The 16,959-nt window shown below is 42.3% G+C and overlaps 1 protein-coding gene across 1 annotated transcript in view; it reads left to right on the top strand.

Annotated features, from left to right (window-relative positions):
- Window positions 1-350: 350 nt before the first annotated feature.
- Window positions 351-16,959, top strand: part of LOC134538532 (protein peste-like) — a 155,158-nt gene continuing 138,549 nt past the window's right edge. The window contains exon 1 of the mRNA XM_063379936.1: window positions 351-412. Coding sequence (XP_063236006.1) covers window positions 376-412 — 37 coding nt within the window. The 5' untranslated portion in view covers window positions 351-375. The remainder of the gene's footprint in view (window positions 413-16,959) is intronic.

Genomic DNA, 16,959 nt, shown 5'->3' with positions numbered 1-16,959 from the left:
ATCAGTGTCGCAAAAACTGTCGACCAGTGTCGAGACGGGATGACGTTTCGTTGTACTTCAGTGTTTTAGCTGGATTATTACTGTTCGCTACATAGTGTAGATCAGAACTTCAAAGCCCCAAAACTTCAGAGCTGTGAGCTATTTGTGGAAGGATATTCGTCCTCACAGGCCAGGGACCGCCCGGTTGCTCTGATCGGCACACCTGTGAAAATCACACAACCTTTGCTAAACGCAAACTGATAAGTTCCCAGTTTATCTCATATTGAGTGTAGAGCTGTGAGAAGAGTCAATAACTTACGTAAATTGAGTGGTTTCCGTTATCGCTACTTCGCTGCCGAAACAGCGCAAATCTTTGAGAAGCTATCGCAAGAGTACATGCATGGTTCCAGTGTTCGCTACACCTTAAACAAAGGTATTTCTTAGATTTATATGAGTTTGGTTTTGTTCAATAAGAAATGTTATTTCTCCGGTTGTTGATGTTTTCCTAACTTATAATTTATTGTATCTGGACAGATATAAATTATTTATGCAAACTAATATAAGAGAATTATAAGAAAACATTGTAATGCCCACCACCTGAATATTAAATTTTCATAATTTTGTCTAATACATTTGTAACTGGCGAGTGGCATTCCATTGGCTATGAATGTTTTAGATATCTAATAATTAAGGTAACTACAATAGTGTCACCGCAGTCTTTTTAGTGACCCAATAGTCATGGAAAGAAACCAATTTTAACTCATTTTTTGGTAAATTTGCATAAAATGAAGAGCACTTAAATTGTACATCGTGTGATCTGCGCCAAGCTTATCGTGCTATATTTTATTGAGTTCGGATCCGTGTTATATTGTCACTGAGGTTAGATCCGTGTTATATTGTCACTGAAGTTAGATCTGTGTTATATTGCCATTGAGTTTAGATCCGTATTATATTATTACTGAGGTTAGATCAGTTATATTGTCATTGAGTTTAGATCCGTATTATATTATAACTGAGGTCAGATCCCTGTTATGTTGTCTCTGAGGTCAGATACATAATTAATTAAGATTTTAATATTGAACGGTTTTGAATTGAAGAATTTCCATAGTGACAAAAATTCTGTTTGCACTAATATACCCCGTAATTCAATAATATTCAATGGCAAACAAAATTCAAATCAAAAACTACAAACTCTACTGGATCACTCGCGCTTAGGAACACCAAACTGTTACTTTTAAACCATTAAAACAATCGAAAATTATTTTTTTTGTCTATAAAATTCGTTTTATCAACTCAAGTTCATAAATTTTCACTTAAAATTTCACGTTTACCCGACACCAAAATAATAAATGAAAAAGGAAAACGCAAAAATGTTGACCCCAAAATAGTACAAAATGAAGATTAATAAATCATAAACAACAACTGAACAATAAAAAATAGTTAAAAATCAAATAATTAATCAAAAGTAAGTTAGCGAGTTAAAAACAATAAAGCAAAAAAAACAATGATTTTATCCAACAAAAATAACATATCAATATCGCTCGGTACACTAGCTGCCTCACTCGGTACACTCGCATACTCGCCCTGTACACTAGCTTACTCGCTTGGTACACTCGCTTACTCGCCCTGTACACTCGCTTTCACACTTAGCACACTCGCTTACTCATCCTGTACAATCACTCTCTCACTCGGCACACACGCTTACTCGCCCTGTACACTCTGCCCCGCAAGGTACACTTGCTTACTCGCCCTGTACACTCGCTGCCCCGCACGGTACACACGCTTACTCGTCCTGTACACTCGCTTTCTTACTCGGCACACTCCTAACTCGTTCTGTACACTCGCTTTCTCACTCGGCACACTCGCTTACTCGCCCTGTACATTCACAGCCCCGCACGGTACACTTGCTTACTCGCCCTGTACACTCACTGCCCCGCACGGTACACTTGCTTACTCGCCCTGTACACTCACTACCCCGCACGGTACACTCGCTTACTCGCCCTGTACACTCACTTCCCCGCACAGTACACTCGCTTACTCGCCCTGTACACTCGCTGCCCCGCACGGTAAACTTGCTTACTCGCCCTGTACACTCGCTGCCCCGCACATTACACTTGCTTACTCACCCTGTACACTCACTGCCCCGCACGGTACACTCGCTTACTCGCCCTGTACACTCGCTGCCCCGCACAGTACACTCGCTTACTCGCCCTGTACACTCGCTGCCCCGCACGGTAAACTTGCTTACTCGCCCTGTACACTCGCTGCCCCGCACGGTAAACTTGCTTACTCGCCCTGTACACTCGCTGCCCCGCACAGTACACTCGCTTACTCGTCCTTAACACTCGCTTTCTCACTCAGCACACTCGCTTACTCGCCCTGTACACCCACTGCCCCGCACGGTACACTTGCTTACTCGCCCTGTACACTCACTGCCCCGAACGGTACAAACACTTACTAACCCTGTACACTCACTGCCCCGCACGGTACACTTGCTTACTCGCCCTGTACACTCGCTGCCCCGCACGGTACACTCCGTTACTCGCCCTGTACACTCACTGCCCCGCACGGTACATTTGCTTACTCGCCCTGTACACTCGCTGCCCCGCACAGTACACTTGCTTACTCGCCCTGTACACTCACTGCCCCGCACGGTACACTCGCTTACTCGCCCTGTACACTCGCTGCCCCGCACAGTACACTCGCTTACTCGCCCTGTACAAAAGCTGCCCCGCACAGTACACTCGCTTATTCGCCCTGTACACTCACTGCCCCGCACGGTAAACTTGCTTACTCGCCCTGTACACTCGCTGCCCCGCACAGTACACTCGCTTACTCGCCCTGTACACTCGCTGCCCCGCACGGTAAACTTGCTTACTCGCCCTGTACACTCGCTGCCCCGCACGGTACACACGCTTACTCGTCCTGTACACTCGCTTTCTCACTCGGCACACTCGCTTACTCGCCCTGTACATTCAATGCCCCGCACGGTACACTTGCTTACTCGCCCTGTACACTCGCTGCCCGGCACATTACACTCGCCTACTCGCCTTGTACACTCACTGCCCCGCACGGTACACACGCTTACTCGTCCTGTACACTCGCTTTCTCACTCGGCACACTCGCTTACTCGTCCTGTACACTCACTGCCCCGCACGGTACACTTGCTTACTCGCCCTGTACACTCACTGCCCCGCACGGTACACTTGCTTACTCGCCCTGTACACTCACTGCCCCGCACGGTACACTAGCTTACTCGCCCTGTACACTCACTGCCCCGCACGGTACACTTGCTTACTTGCCCTGTACACTCGCTGCCCCGCACGGTACACACGCTTACTCGTCCTGTACACTTGCTTTCTAACTCGGCACACTCGCTTACTCGCCCTGTACATTCACTGCCCCGCACGGTACACTTGCTTACTCGCCCTGTACACTCACTGCCCCGAACGCTACACTCACTTACTCGCCCTGTACACTCACTGCCCCGCACGGTACACTTGCTTACTCGCCCTGTACACTCGCTGCCCCGCACAGTACACTCGCTTAATCGCCCTGTACACTCGCTGCCCCGCACGGTACACACGCTTACTCGTCCTGTACACTAACTTTCTCACTCGGCACACTCGCTTACTCGCCCTGTACACTCACTGCCCCGCACAGTACACTTGCTTACTCGCCCTGTACACTCACTGCCCCAAACAGTACACTTGCTTACTCGCCCTGTACACTCACTGCCCCGAACGGTACACACACTTACTCGCCCTGTACACTCACTGCCCCGCACGGTACACTTGCTTACTCGCCCTGTACACTCGCTGCCCCGCACGGTACACACGCTTATTCGTCCTGTACACTTGCTTTCTAACTCGGCACACTCGCTTACTCGCCCTGTACATTCACTGCCCCGCACGGTACACTTGCTTACTCGCCCTGTACACTCACTGCCCCGAACGGTACACTCACTTACTCGCCCTGTACAATCACTGCCCCGCACGGTACACTTGTTTACTCGCCCTGTACACTCGCTGCCCCGCACGGTACACTCGCTTACTCTCCCTGTACACTCGTTGCCCCGCACGGTACACACACTTACTCGTCATGTACACTCGCTTTCTCTCTCGGCACACTCACTTACTCGCCCTGTACACTCACTGCCCCGCACGGTACACTTGCTTACTCGCCCTGTACACTCGCTGCCCCGCACAGTACACTCAATTACTCGCCCTGTACACTCGCTGCCCCGCACGTTACACACGCTTACTCGTCCTGTACACTCGCTTTCTCACTCGGCACACTCGCTTACTCGCCCTGTACACTCACTGCCCCGCACGGTACACTTCCTTACTCGCCCTGAACACTCACTGCCCCGCACGATACACTTGCTTACCCGCCCTGTACACTCACTGCCCCGGACGGTACACTCACTTACTCGCCCTGTACACTCACTGCCCCGCACGGTACACTTGCTTACTTGCCCTGTACACTCGCTGCCCCGCACGGTACACTCGCTTACTCGCCCTGTACACTCGCCCCGCACAGTACACTCGCTTACTCGCCCTGTACACTCGCTGCCCCGCACGGTACACACGATTACTCGCCCTATACACTCACTGCCCCGCACGGTACACTTGCTTACTCGCCCTGTACACTCGCTGCCCCGCACGGTACACTTGCTTACTCGCCCTGTACACTCGCTGCCCCGCACAGTACACTTGTTTACTCGCCCTGTACACTCGCTGCCCCGCACGGTACACACGTTTACTCGTCCTGTACACTCGCTTTCTCACTCGGCACACTCGCTTACTCGCCCTGTACACTCACTGCCCCGCACGGTACACTTGCTTACTCGCCCTGTACACTCACTGCCCCGCACGGTACACTCACTTACTCGCCCTGTACACTCACTGCCCCGCACGCCACACTTGCTTACTCGCCCTATACACTCGCTGCCCCGCACAGTACACTCGCTTACTCGCCCTGTACACTCGCTGCCCCGCACTGTACACTCGCTGCCCCGCACGGTACACTTGCTTACTCGCCCTGTAAACTCGCTGCCCCGCACGGTACACACGCTTACTCGTCCTGTACACTCGCTTTCTCACTCGGCACACTAGCTTACTCGCCCTGTACACTCACTGCCCCGTACGGTACACTTGCTTACTCGCCCTACACTTTCGCTGCCCCGCACGGTATACTTGCTTACTCGCCCTGTACACTTGCTGCCCCGCACGGTACACACGCTTACTCGTCCTGTACACTCGCTTTCTCACTCGGCACACTAGCTTACTCGCCCTGTACACTCACTGCCCAGCACGGTACACTTGCTTACTCGCCCTGTACACTCACTGCCCCGTACGGTACACTTGCTTACTCGCCCTGTACACTCACTGCCCCGCACGATACACTTGCTTATTCGCCCTGTACACTCACTGCCCCGCACGGTACACTTGCTTACTCGCCCTGTACACTCGCTGCCCCGCACGGTACACACGCTTACTCGCCCTGTACACTCACTGCCCCGCACGGTACACTTGCTTACTCGCCCTGTACACTCGCTGCCCCGCACATACACTTGCTTACTCGCCCTGTACACTCGCTGCCCCGCACAGTACACTTGTTTACTCGCCCTGTACACTCGCTGCCCCGCACGGTACACACGTTTACTCGTCCTGTACATTCGCTTTCTCACTCGGCACACTCGCTTACTCGCCCTGTACACTCACTGCTTCGCACGGTACACTTGCTTACTCGCCCTGTACACTCACTGCCCCGCACGGTACACTCACTTACTCGCCCTGTACACTCACTGCCCCGCACGGTACACTTGCTTACTCGCCCTGTACACTCACTGCCCCGTACGGTACACTTGCTTACTTGCCCTGTACACTCGCTGCCCCGCACGATACACTTGCTTATTCGCCCTGTACACTCACTGCCCCGCACGGTACACTTGCTTATTAGCCCTGTACACTCACTGCCCCGCACAGTACACTTGCTTATTCGCCCTGTACACTCACTGCCCCGAACGGTACACTCACTTACTCGCCCTGTACACTCACTGCCCCGCACGGTATTCTTGCTTACTCGCCCTGTACACTCACTGCCCCAAACAGTACACTTGCTTACTCGCCCTGTACACTCACTGCCCCAAACGGTACACTTGCTTATTCGCCCTGTACACTCACTGCTCCGCACGGTTCACTTGCTTACTCGCCCTGTACACTCACTGCCCCGCACGGTACACTTGCTTACTCGCCCTATACACTCGTTGCCCCGCACAGTACACTCGCTTACTCGCCCTGTACACTCGCTGCCCCGCACGGTACACTTGCTTACTCGCCCTGTACACTCGCTGCCCCGCACGGTACACACGCTTACTCGTCCTGTACACTCGCTTTCTCACTCGGCACACTAGCTTACTCGCCCTGTACACTCACTGCCCCGTACGGTACACTTGCTTACTCGCCCTGTACACTCACTGCCCCGCACGGTACACACGCTTACTCGCCCTGTACACTCACTGCCCCGCACGGTACACTTGCTTACTCGCCCTATACACTCGCTGCCCCGCACAGTACACTCGCTTACTCGCCCTGTACACTCGCTGCCCCGCACGGTACACTTGCTTACTCGCCCAGTACACTCGCTGCCCCGCACGGTACACACGCTTACTCGTCCTGTACACTCGCTTTCTCACTCGGCACACTAGCTTACTCGCCCTGTACACTCACTGCCCCGTACGGTACATTTGCTTACTCGCCCTGTACACTCACTGCCCCGCACGGTACACTCACTTACTCGCCCTGTACACTCACTGCCCCGCACGGTACACTTGCTTACTCGCCCTGTACACTCACTGCCCCAAATAGTACACTTGCTTATTCGCCCTGTACACTCACTGCCCCGCACGGTACACTTGCTTACTCGACCTGTACACTCGCTGCCCCGCACGGTACACTTGCTTATTCGCCCTGTACACTCACTGCCCCGAACGGTACACTTGCTTATTCGCCCTGTACACTCACTGCCCCGCACGGTACACTCACTTACTCGCCCTGTACACGCACTGCCCCGCACGGTATACTTGCTTACTCGCCCTGTACACTCACTGCCCCGCACGGTACACTCACTTACTCGCCCTGTACACTCACTGCCCCGCACGGTACACTTGCTTACTCGCCCTATACACTCGCTGCCCCGCACAGTACACTCGCATACTCGCCCTGTACACTCGCTGCCCCGCACGGTACACTTGCTTACTCGCCCTGTACACTCACTGCCCCAAACGGTACACTTGCTTATTCGCCCTGTACACTCGCTTCCCCGCACGGTACACTTGTTTACTCTCCCTGTACACTCGCTGCCCCGCACGGTACACTTGCTTACTCGCCCTGTACACTCACTGCCCCAAACGGTACACTTGCTTATTCGCCCTGTACACTCACTGCTCCGCACGGTATACTTGCTTACTCGCCCTGTACACTCGCTGCCCCGCACGGTACACTTGCTTATTCGCCCTGTACACTCACTGCCCCAAACGGTACACTCACTTACTTGCCCTGTACACTCGCTTCCCCGCACAGTACACTCGCTTACTTACTTGGTACACTCGCTTACTCGCCCTGTACACTCGCTGCCCCGCACAGTACACTCGCTTACTCGCCCTGTACACTCGGGCTTGCGTTACTTCTTCATCTAGGCCCGCTCACCGAGCCACTGTCAGGTTCGGTGCAAAAAGGCGCCGGGTCTAACTTGACGGCCATGTATGCCCTTACCTACTTTTTTTTCATTTACGTATAGTCTATTCTTTGTAGCCAACATTCGTATAAACTTTATTTTATAAACGTTATCTTTATTGACTTCCTTGTATCATTCGCTATTTCCATTCGTATTCCGAAATTCATGTTACACATCTTGGAACTAGTATATAACAATTTAAAAAACTTCATCAAATATTACATCTAATAAGTCCAACAAAAATTGTTTCGTAAACAAAAGTTTGACAATGTGATAAGACCCTGGAGAAAACAAAAAAACGCCCCTGTTAGATTCTAAGAAAAATATTTTAATGACATTTATAACCTTATTTGTAATGTGGAAAATGAGTATTATCGAAATATTTATTGTTATTACTATCTTGTATAATTCCAACCAAATAACAAGTGCTAATTTATTGTGAACGTGAAGAGTTCTCAGAATATTGTTTAAGGTATTTATTTATTAATGCGGGCGAGTGTTCCAGTGCTCGACATCTAGTCTCGGTAACGAGAAAACTCGTGCGTTCTTGGTTGTTCATGTTGCAAATATAATTATAACTGGGACACAAAATGTTTGGTAGAATTTCTTACAATAATGTAGAGTATGATAAATAAACTGATAAGTAAAAATAGTTGTTTTTCAAATACGAAAATTTCTGAATGCGAAATACGCACACGTACTTTCTGCACCCGTCGCTATAATTCGCTTCCTGAATCTAAAACGTTGCTTGCCACCATTACACGTTGCTAGCAATTAGCAGCACAAACAAAAAAAAAAAAACAGAAATTTTAAATCATTAAAAATGGCTCCGATAAAACACCGGATTTGGATTTGATTTTCGACAAGGAATTTTATCAAAGTATTGTCCAATTTGTTAGAATTCACTAAACAGTTAATATTATAAAGTTTCCGCACAAGTTAGAAGTTATAATACTATGACATTACTAAAAAAAAAAAAAACTATTATAACATTTAGTCGATGTTTGTACATTTATTCTTGCCTAGATGACTGAAATCAGTCTGTAAATACTTTCTACAAAAACATTATCCCTATAATAACACCAAGGCACACTCAACGTGCATCTTAAGTATTCGAAAGGAGAATATGTATTATAATCTTTGTAATGAAAGTTTTCTTAGGTATTTTAAAATTTGTGAATACTTTTCACTGTGATTATATTATTTTACCAAATATAGTTCAGGGTATTTTCCCTATCACAAAGTTTCATTTGGCACACCATTACGTCTCGTATGTCCCTTATGTTAACGAACTTGACTATACGTGGGTTTATGTTACTGAACATGGGTCCGCTATTTTTGTGACACATTTCTGTTCACCGACTTACCTTCCTTTCATCACGGAATTACTCCCACCAAATACAGTATACTGAGAGCTAAGTTTTTACACATAAAAAATGGAATGTATGTTTAAAATGAATTAACTTTATAGGTATATTATACGCCGCATTTACAAATGCTGGTCTCGATATATTTTCATTGTCTGTACATTTCGGCCGTGGTCGCGCCTGATTTTCGAGTGATTCTTCGTGGCCATGAAGAGCAATGCGATATAATATCACGCTACTTTTATCAGTTCCTTATCAATTTATAAGATAATAAAGACTATAAGCCGTGATAATGTAGTTGTTGGGCTTGATATTTCCTCCAGCGAAAAATAAATCTGTGCTCTCATCAAACAGGTAAGTGATTGACTTCTAGTTGTTCATTAAAATAAAATTGTTAATATTACATTTATTGCATTAGATAATGTTTGTTTTGATTGTTGAAACTGTCCACGTAACTGCTAATTCGATTTGATATTTTTGCACAGGTAAAGTTAAATCATTAAGTTTTGATGGTACTGGATGAGCCGAATATACTGTACAACTTTATGGTTGCAAAAACACATGTTTATTAACTATGTAAGGTATATTTTCGTCTTACAAAATCCAAATGTTGTATTACATTTCTTAAATAGAAGCAAATCTTTTTAAAACATTTTATTTTATCACATACATATAACCAGAATATTATGTTTTAAGCTCATGGGGTACTGTCCATTAATATTTCCTTAAATGTAATTATTGTATAACCTTACTTAGTTGTTAAAAGGATTCCATTTTAAAATCTATACTAATAATAAAACTGTTGAGGCAAAACATCGGTATATTGGATAATATGATGAAAATCTATTGGAATTGTCTATTTACATTATTGAGAAAACAAAAATATAATTTTATTAATTTTTGTTTGTGTGTCTGCTTGTCTGTTTGTCTTTTTGTTCGAGCATCATTTGAAAACTGCTTGACGGATTTTGATGATCTTTTTTTTTATATTGTAATGTCTTTACCTAACTTAAAAACTAGGCTATATATAATAACTAAATTCCACCCCTAAGGGGGTTTAAAAGGGATTAATGTATTTTAGATAAAAAAAATAATAGGCCTATCTCTGAAACTAACCATCCTAAAGAAAAGATAATCGGTACCATTAAATAACATACAAAAACATTCAAACCAAAACATTTATAATTTTAGGAAAAGCAACCGCAAAGGGTGAAAAAGGGATAAGAATGATTTAAAGATCAATAATAAATTCTCCGAATTTAATTAAGCGTAATAAATGAATATTGGGTAACAATAATAAACATACGAATACACACAACCACAGTTTTTTTGTGGTATTCAACCCCTAATAAGTAAAAATAGGTGCAAGTATTGTTTTTTAAGATTAATAAATGAATCTCCGTATTTAATTAAGCATAATAAATGATACTAGGTACCGATAATAAACATACAAAAATTCCACCCACTTTTTTTATTTAGTGAAATTTAACCCCTAAGTAGTGAAAATGGGGTAAGTATGTTATTAAGATTAATAGTTATTTCTCCGAATATAATTAAGGGCAGTATATTTATTTGGGTACTAATAATAGTAATACAAAAAATACCAACCATAATTTAATATTTTCCGAAATTCTAAACCTAACGGATGAAAAGGGGTATGTGTGGTTTTAAGATTAATAATTATATCTCAGAATATAGTTAAGAATAAAAAGAATTTTTAGAACTCTTAAAAATACGAAAACTGCCACCCGCAATTTTTTTTTTTTTTTTTCAAATTTCAACCCTTAAAATGTGAAATGGGGTAAGTTTTTACAATAATAATAGTATATTTCCGAAAATAATTAAGATTAATAATGGTATTGGCTACTAATTATAAACATATAAAAACTACCACTAAATTTTATATTTTCCGAAATTCTAAAAAATGAAAAAAGGGTAGTATGTTTTTAAGATTAAATATTATATAATAAATATTATATCTCATAATTTATAAAGTAATACATTTTATTAGTGCCAATAATAAACATACAAAATTAAATATACAATTTTTATATTTTGCGTAATTCAACCCCTAAGTTGTAAAAAATATGTATGTATGCTTTTAAGATTAATAATTATATCTGCGAATTTAATTAAGCCTAATAATTTATATTGGGTACCAATAATAAACATACGAAAAAACTACGAATATCATTTTTTTTTTAATTTGTGAAATTCAATACCTAAGGGGTGAAAAGGGGGTAAGTATTTTTTTAAGAATAATAATTGTATTTCCGAATTTAACTAAACGTACCAATAATTTTCGGTAACAATAATAAACAAAAGAATACAAACAACTACAATTTTAATATTTTGCTAAATTCAACCCCTAAGGTGTAAAAAGGTAGATATGTTTTTACGTTTGTATTTATATCTCCGTATTTATTTGAACTTAATAAGTTATATTGGGTACCAATAATAAACATAAAAAAACTACTAATTACAATTTTTTATATTTTCCGAAATTTCTTACCATAATGGATGAAAAAGGCATTAAGTATGTTTTTAAAATAAATAATTATATCTCCGAATTTAATAAAGGTTATAAATTTTACAGGGTACCATTAATAAATATACCAAAATTACCAACCATAACTTTTAATATTTGCGAAATGAAACCACTAAAGTGTAAACAAGATAAATATGGTTTTAAAATGTATAATAATATCTCCGAATAAAATTACCATAGTAAGTTATGTTTGTTACCAATAATAAACATAAGAAAACTACCAACCACAATTCTACTATTTTGCTCCAATACACACCAAAGGGGTGAAAAGAGGTAACTATGCATTAAAGACAGTTAATTATATCTCCTAATTTATCTTAGCATAACAAATATATAAGGGACCAAATATAAACATAAGAAATCTACCAAAAACAATTTTACCATTTTGCAAAATGCAACCCTTAGTGGTTAAAATTAATAAGTATGTTTTTAAATTAATAATTACATTTCAAAATACATTAAGCACAATAAATTGTTTTGGGTATCATTAATAAAGGTACAAATATTATCATCCACAACATTGCTAAATTGTCAAATTCAAACCCTAAGGTTGGTAAAAGGGATAGTTTATTTATTAAAACCAAAAACCATAATTTTAAATTCAATTATAATAAGCCGTTAGGTACTAAAAAAACTTGCATGTAGCGTTACTTATTGATTTTTTTACGTTTATTAAAATTCGTGTTTTAATGAAAACGTGGTAAGTTTTCATTTATTAAAAAAAAACCTAAAATATATCCAAAACTAATTAAGAAATATTTTAATTAATGGTAAAAATATACCATTAAATTATTTAACTTATGTGCAAGATTCCGCCGCTAAAGTTGTAAAGGAGTTAAGTTTGGTTAAAAAAAAAAAAAATTTTTTTTTTCAAAATCTACTAGTCTAAGGGTTAGAAATTAAGAATGAACATAAAGCATTTAGAAATACATTTTTTTTTTTTTTTTTTTTAGTTTTCCTAGTTTCGTCTTCTAAGGGTGTGAAAAAGGAGAAGGTTTTTTTTTTATCATAAAATATTTTTATCTCCAAAGCAATCACAGCTGTATTTAAGGATCGTAGCATAAATAAAGTAAATAATTAATTATGTAGCGTAATTTGTGTCTATTTATTTAGAAACATTTTTGGAATTAATCACATGAGGCCTTACTTAAGGCGCTCGAGTTTAAAGTCGGAGATCGCAGAAGGGAGTACCAACTAAATGCAGTGAAAAGTACGGTCCCTAGGCAAAAAAGAATGACCTGGATAATAATTGAAAACAATCACTGCCTGTTTACTATTTAATATTTCCGCTTGGCATCGGCTTGGTACATTGAAATACAGAACCATTTACACAAATCTGCAGAAGATCTAGATCTCGCATTAAAGAAAAGGACATCTAAAGTAATCACATATTATAAACACTATATTACGGGTAATTATACAAATATTTAGAAAGCATTAGTTTTTCCCTAACAGGTCCGTTGATTACAATCCTGGATGACGTAATTGTCTATAACTGTTGTTTAGGCACAATTCCCAATGTTTTGGTCAAACCGGACTCTCGTTTCGACGTAATTATGCGAGTCTCACATCCCGCACCACAGCAATGTGTTAAGTCTGGCTTGCAGTTTACGTAAATTCTCACGTAGCGTAAAAAGGAGAAGTAGAGTTTATTTCGCCACATTACGATTCAAGAAACTAGCAAGATAATGAATTTGAGTTTATGATCAGTCAAGTCTCTCTGCTCATTGTTTTTCCTTGAAAAACCAACCCGGTGTCCGGCTGTTAATAGCGGTTGCGTCGAGGCTTACTTGTAGTTGCGCAGCATGGTGGACGATAACCCGGGCTGGGCACTGGTCGATGCGTAGGTGAATGGAACAGCCTTTCCATTTTAGCAGCGGCGCAACACGCCTGCACCCGCGAGCCGAAGTCGACTCCACCAGCCGCCAGCACCGTCTCCCACGCTCGCCAGCCGCAGACCGTCGCAGGTTAACACGTCACCATGACGTCATAAGGCTCAGCGCGCCGCGCGGTGTTGGCTCGCGGAAACACACACAAGCGCAGCGCCGCGAATGTCCGTAATGCTTTTGTTTTAATCGATCTTCAAGACGAAAATGAACCAAGTGCCAAACAATCTATCATAACATATTATATAATTAATTACCAAATTAAAAGGACGTTAAAACAAACAAATAATAAAAGTAAAGTTAATGGAGGCGTGGCAAACGCCTCAATATCCCCCCTTAAAAAAAAACTAATTTAACACCAAAAACAAAAAAAATTTAGGTAGCTACGAGCCACTATAAGGCGAGAAAACGGGGAAGCACTCAAAACACGCCATTCAAGCAACAGACCTCAAAGAAAAGCAAGAAGAAAAAAGCACACAGTGAGAAAAAACACGCGAAGAAAAACACTTGAGAGAGACAAAAAAAAACAATAATTAAGACCAAACAATGCTTTGTGCCACTTTCCCGTTTACTCGTTAACAAACAAGCAACATAATTCCTTACTAGGGGATAGTAACCGTAATCCACCTCTGAGACACGTAAGGCGCAATAAGAAACCTACTCAGCAGCATAAGCCCTATACTTAAGTCGAGCAGCCACCCAAAAAGAAAACAAAAATTTAAAACCCCAAAAAAAAAACTAACCAATACGACGATAAAAAAACCTAGACCTCGAGTCAAACCCGACAGTCACGAGCGAAATGCCCTAAACGCCCACACCGAAAACACGTACCTCCCTTCTTAACTTTATTTGGCCCTCGCGAACTTTCATTACTTTTGCCCACCGCGCCTTGCATTAATTGCTTTTTGAACTGGAAACTGGTAAAACAAACGTTTTCCACCGCCACTGCCCACTCTAATAAATCTGACAACTTATGTGGCTTGTTCACGTAACACGACTCATGACGCACCTGTGGACCTACATTTTCGAGAACAAGACTAACCCATTCCTCCTCAGTCTTACTCACTCCTAGTGCCTTCGCATAATCCAAAATCTCCTGCACAAAATGCAAGACGGTTTCATTTAGCTCCTGAAATCTATAAACTTTACTCATAATTAATTGCTCACGAACCCGCCGAGGACAAAGCTTATTCCACAACGCCTCCTTACAATCAACCCATGACATATGACTCTTATAACCCGCAATGACTATATCCATAGGCGTGCGCAGGACTTCATTATTGGTGGTGCCAGATTACACAACAGCCCTGTCATTCACGGACCCCGAACCTAAAGCGGGGGGCCCGGGGGTCCTCCCCCGGAAAAAATTGGATTTGAAAGCGCAAAATGGTGCTATTTAAGGTGTTTCCGAACAAAAACATTAAATACACAGATGTAAAAATTTTAACATTTTTTATTACAAATTATAGCTTTGAACGTGATAATCACCAGGAAAACTACTAAACTATTTACAGTTTTAAGCTTTGTTGAGCCTTAAAGTAAATTGCACAAATTGTTTGCACGGAATTCATGCTGGTGGCTTTGAAAAACCTTACTTATATGTTTTCTGAAGACGCCAAGTAAATGCTAGAAAAAACATTCTCAAATGTTAAGTTTTAAAATCAACAAATGAAGGGAGTTTTTGTAACATACCTAAAATATGTAAAAAATTAAAATAATAAAAATACACAAATAAGAGTGGGTAAAAGTTTTAACTTTTGGAATACAACAAAAATGTTTAGTTGGCGACTGCATATAAGTCATCGAGTAAGCCTATCCTTTTAACTAACTAAACTCTCTCTTTTTTTTAAATAAACCCTGGCGGACGGCGGCTATTATTCCGTGCGCCTGCCGAGTGGAGTGAACAGTGGACACCGAGCGCGCATTCTATGTAATTCGAGGAGAACTAGGAGAAGTATTTACATTTCAGAAGTTTCGTTGCCGCGGCCCGCGTGTACAACACAAGTAATTGCACCTGGCTTGTTTCCGGGTGTATAGGTAGTTGGTTCGATTGATAATTGGTATACTGATAGTGTTATGAGCACATATCTGTAACTCGACACGATTGGAAAACATATTTTTTTGGAAATAATACATGTTATTATTTCTGCGTGTAAAAAACAAAATAACGTTAACCCTAATGGTGGTGCCAAGGCACCTGTGGCACCTACCGTGCGCACGCCTATGACTATATCGTAAGTTAAGCCTGTGCAACGCGAAGCAACAGCCAAAATTAAATCACTCTCATTGGAAAAATAATTTGCGTTAGCTAGCTTGTCTACGGCCATGCAAAACTCTAATATATCCTCTACATTTGCTGACTGCAGTTTCGGAACATTTTCTAATGATCGCAAAGCAAACTTATTTTTTAGAAAATTTGTACTAAGCGAGCCAGACTCACTCGCTTTTGCCTGTTCCGTTTGCCACGAAACTCTTTCTCCTTTCAAATGCGCCACAAACTTCTGTCTTAAAACATCTATGCTTTCGTCCGCACTGTGCTCGACTGACGCAGCTCTTAAATTAGTCATTATCTCCTCTTTATGTAATTTATATATCCAAGCCAATGCCATACTGGTGATATAAAAAATCAATAAGTATCTTAAACACCGAAAACTACCGCGTCTGCGACTCTGACTAGCAGAGTTGCGCAGTTTTGAGGCCTTACTTAAGGCGCTCGAGTTTAAAGTCGGAGATCGCAGAAGGGAGTACCAACTAAATGCAGTGAAAAGTACGGTCCCTAGGCAAAAAAGAATGACCTGGATAATAATTGAAAACATCACTGCCTGTTTACTATTTAATATTTCCGCTTGGCATCGGCTTGGTACATTGAAATACAGAACCATTTACACAAATCTGCAGAAGATCTAGATCTCGCATTAAAGAAAAGGACATCTAAAGTAATCACATATTATAAACACTATATTACGGGTAATTATACAAATATTTAGAAAGCATTAGTTTTTCCCTAACAGGTCCGTTGATTACAATCCTGGATGACGTAATTGTCTATAACTGTTGTTTAGGCACAATTCCCAATGTTTTGGTCAAACCGGACTCTCGTTTCGACGTAATTATGCGAGTCTCACATCCCGCACCACAGCAATGTGTTAAGTCTGGCTTGCAGTTTACGTAAATTCTCACGTAGCGTAAAAAGGAGAAGTAGAGTTTATTTCGCCACATTACGATTCAAGAAACTAGCAAGATAATGAATTTGAGTTTATGATCAGTCAAGTCTCTCTGCTCATTGTTTTTCCTTGAAAAACCAACCCGGTGTCCGGCTGTTAATAGCGGTTGCGTCGAGGCTTACTTGTAGTTGCGCAGCATGGTGGACGATAACCCGGGCTGGGCACTCGTCGATGCGTAGGTGAATGGAACAGCCTTTCCATTTTAGCAGCGGAGC

Source organism: Bacillus rossius, chromosome 13 (assembly GCF_032445375.1).
Source record: "Bacillus rossius redtenbacheri isolate Brsri chromosome 13, Brsri_v3, whole genome shotgun sequence".
In the NCBI taxonomy this organism is placed as follows: Eukaryota; Metazoa; Arthropoda; class Insecta; order Phasmatodea; family Bacillidae; genus Bacillus; species Bacillus rossius.
Note: the sequence above shows the minus strand (reverse complement) of the source record. Positions and strands in the feature narration are given on the sequence as shown.